We start from the raw sequence: 3,581 nt of genomic DNA, 5'->3' as shown, positions 1-3,581 counted from the left end.
CTGGAAGGGAGCCTTCAAAGCCACCACATCCAACTCGCCTGCAATGAACAGGGACACCCACAGCTCCACCATGTTCTCAGAGCCCCATTCAGCCTAACCTTGGCTGTTTCCATGGACGGGGCACCCACCACCTCTCTGCTGTTCCATGCTTCAATACCTTCTCTATTGGACACCCTCGGGGCTGTTCTTCCTTTCCTGGGTGTATTCAGCCCCAGCCTTTCCCTGCCATGCACTAAGTCTGCCCCGAGCCCTCTGCATTCTATAGCTTCGCATCTGAGGATATGCTGGCTGTGGCCTCTGCATCCCATGGCAAAGCACACCCATGCTGAGGGGCTCAGGCTGACAGCAATGAGATGCAGAGGGTCCACAAAAAGCAGTAAGAGGGTAAAAATGGTCCTCATCTGGCGTACAAAACAGTCTCTGAGCTGGCTATGGGATCTGCTGATCCCCACACAGCCTATGTTATGGGTCTCAATCCATTCATCAGGGATCCTTTGTATAAAGCATCCAGTGAGACCCTCCCAGGACTCCTCATCTCTCAGTTCAGGGTCAGCATGCAAAGACCCTCCAGGGAACAAATTCCACTTGGTAAAAACGATGCCAGAGATGAATTTGCTCTTTGAGTGCAAAGAAAATAGATGCCCCTCGATGACCCGCTTCCTTTTGTGCCTGCTTGCAAGTCTTGAGAAGCGCACACAGCTCTGCCTTGCTGCCAACTGTGACCCTGCAGGAGCTGAAAAGGGTTTTGGAGATGCACTAAAATACATGAGAACTTTTCTCACTGCGTTAACCATACACTCAGAAGTGCTGCAGGTGTGGGTCCCCATCAGCTTGCCCTGATGGGATGAAATGTGCTGGCGGGGGGGGGGGGGTGATGAGCAGATGAAGGTAAAAGGGTTATTTCACTTCAGATGTCAGCGAGTGGAGAAGAAATCAATAAGAAGGCACTAAAAGCCATCTCTGGGCTCCTGAGTGAGCAGAGATCACACCCAGGGGGGCATTCATTTCCCTCCCAGGCAGGCTGTCCCGCTACAGAGTGAACACTGGGATCAGTCCTTGACTTGGGATGGATGAATGTGCTCTACAGGAGCCCTCCCAGAGCCCTTCCTACTGGAAAAGCAACCCCCACCGTCCCCGTCCCCTCCCCCATAGTCAAACCAAGTGGAGTATTTCCAAGCATGTCTTCCTTCCATTTATTTCTCCAGTAGATTTAAAAAACCATCTAGAATTTGGTTGGATCTGTGTGGGGCCAGGCAGGTGGCAGCCCCCGTTGTTCTGCTCAGCTCTTGTGTGGGGTGGGACTGAGCAGATCTCACAGATCTCTTTGCACCAACCGTTGTCCTCACTACCCTGGGTGCCCCTTTAAGGATATAGATGGCCACACTGGTCCCTACTGCCTCCACACCTAGAGGGTCTCCCCATCATGCCCTTCTACTGCACAATCTGGGCACTTTTCCTTCCCCTTTGTTTGCTTCTTTTCCCTCCCACCAGTCACCAACTCTCATGAACACACTCCCTCTTATCCCACTCGGTGTCACCCCATCAAAGCCCTTTTGGCCCCACGAGGACTCGACTGGACCCGAGCTCATCCCTTGCCCATACTCAACCCTGATCATATGATGAACAACCAACCCCTTCCCTTGGGGGGACCATGCACACAGACACACACCAGCACTCAATTCCATCTCCTTTATCTCAGCTTTCCACCAAAGGATGCTGTCGCTTATGCCCTGTACTCAAAGAAGCTGTCACGGACCTCTCTCTCCTCAGCAGTGACCCTCTTGCCTGATGGGAACGTCTGGTAGGTGTGCAGGTTCTCTGGGGACACACGCACTAAGTGCCACCGTGTCTTCGCACTGAGCTGAGGCCTGGGGGCAGACGTGAGGAAGGAATTACTTATGGAGGTGGTAAGGTGCCAACACAGGACCCAGAGAAGCTGGAGGTGCCCAAGGCTGTAGATGGGACCCTGTGCAGCCTGACCTATGGGAGGGGTCCCGCTGCTTTAAGCAGCTTCCATCAGCTCCAAACATTAAACTTCATTGCAGTGACAATTCGTGACCACCTGAATGGTCCGTCAACGAGGGCATGAAGGTAGATCTGGGGTAAGGGAGCTCTCCCAGCCCGGGCCGGGCACTAGAGGGCCCCCGAGCGTTTCTGCTGCCCGTGCTGGTGCCCCCCACCCTGCCATGGGGATATTCCCAGCCCCGCATCCAAAGGGGGTCCTTGGATTTGCTGATGTGCATCCCCATGGTAGGATAACGGAGAGCTCTGTCTTGGGTTGATGTGGGTGAGGAGATGGGACAGGGATGCTGCTCCAGTACAGCAGCTCTTGTGAGGGCTATGGAATAAGCAAACATGCAGGATTTCAAACATACAGCCAGGAGGATGTTTGCTTTTAGGAAATACTGGTAATTCTCAATTGGACAGAGACCCCAAAGCCTGGCACTGCCCAGCTGGTTGGGGGATGAGAAAGGATGGGATGGGATGGGATGGGATGGGATGGGATGGGATGGGATGGGATGGGATGGGATGGGATGGGATGGGATGGGATGGGATGGGATGAGATGGGATGGGATGGGATAGGATGGGGTGGGACTGGAGGGAATGGTATGGGGAAGGAGATGATGGAATGGGGCAGAAGACAGTGGGATGGAATGGGGTAGAGTAAAATATAGCAAAATAGAACACAATGGAATAGAATAAAACAGCATAGCATAGCATGGCATAGCATACCATAGCATAGCATACCATAGCATAGCATAGCATAGCAGAGAGCAGCACAGAGCAAGAATCTCAAGCTGCCAGGGACTCAGGAAGCTGGGTGTGTATTCTTCTACTCATCCCACAGCTCTTGGGGTTCATCACACAGCCCCAGCTGTGGGTGCTGCTGTGCCCTGGGGGTGCCTGCTGTATACTCACAGGTCCAGTGGGTGTGGATATTTCTCCTCCTCCTCCTTAGGCAGCTTGAAGTAAGGAATGGGATGAAGTGTCCCTGTCTTGTCCCGGTAAAACTCGCGTTGCTTCTGGGTCAGCTGCAGTGAAAGGCAAAGAGGCAGAGGTTTGGGCCAGCAGCCTTTCCCAGCCCTGCACTGCCTCTGCCTGCAGGATGCTGCTCAGCACGCTGCATCCATTGAGCTCAAGTTCCTCAGCAAGATCCCATGGATACAGTGATTTGGGCAAAGGCAGAAGAGGAGGCATCACCGTCTCCATCCCATCCCCACCTGGTAAAACTTGTTCAGATCCAGGGCCTGCCGGTTTTCCAGGCTCAAAGGGGTGTACGTGGAGGTGTAGTGTCCATGCAGCTCGCCTGAATACCGTGTTGGGGGCTGGGGATCCTGCAGGTTCATCATGGTGGGGTTTCACAGAGGAAAAGTGCTTTGCTCGGGATGTGCTCTGCTAACTGCAAGGGAAACGTGGGGTTAGTTTTCATTTCCCCCTATTCAGCATCACGGTTTGCATTGTAAGGTTTCCCTGGGTAAGGGAATGTTGCTGACAGAGCTTCCATGCTGCAGAGGGACCGCTCCTGCCCAGCCCTCACGGTGCATCTGGAACCAGAAGCATTGATTTGCATGGTGCACATT

The 3,581-nt window shown here is 53.4% G+C and overlaps 1 protein-coding gene across 1 annotated transcript; it reads right to left on the bottom strand.

Moving 5' to 3' along the window:
- Positions 1 to 1,723: 1,723 nt before the first annotated feature.
- On the bottom strand, positions 1,724 to 3,350 carry CIMIP2C (ciliary microtubule inner protein 2C). Its single transcript, XM_072330951.1, has 3 exons — positions 3,222 to 3,350; positions 2,920 to 3,032; positions 1,724 to 1,868 (listed from the first exon to the last, which is right to left on the bottom strand). Exons 1-3 carry the CDS (start codon positions 3,348 to 3,350, stop codon positions 1,724 to 1,726), a joined length of 387 nt encoding a protein of 128 aa, XP_072187052.1.
- Between the last annotated feature and the right edge of the window lie 231 nt (positions 3,351 to 3,581).

This window comes from Excalfactoria chinensis, chromosome 3 (genome assembly GCF_039878825.1).
Source record: "Excalfactoria chinensis isolate bCotChi1 chromosome 3, bCotChi1.hap2, whole genome shotgun sequence".
Taxonomy (NCBI): Eukaryota; Metazoa; Chordata; class Aves; order Galliformes; family Phasianidae; genus Excalfactoria; species Excalfactoria chinensis.
Note: the sequence above shows the minus strand (reverse complement) of the source record. Positions and strands in the feature narration are given on the sequence as shown.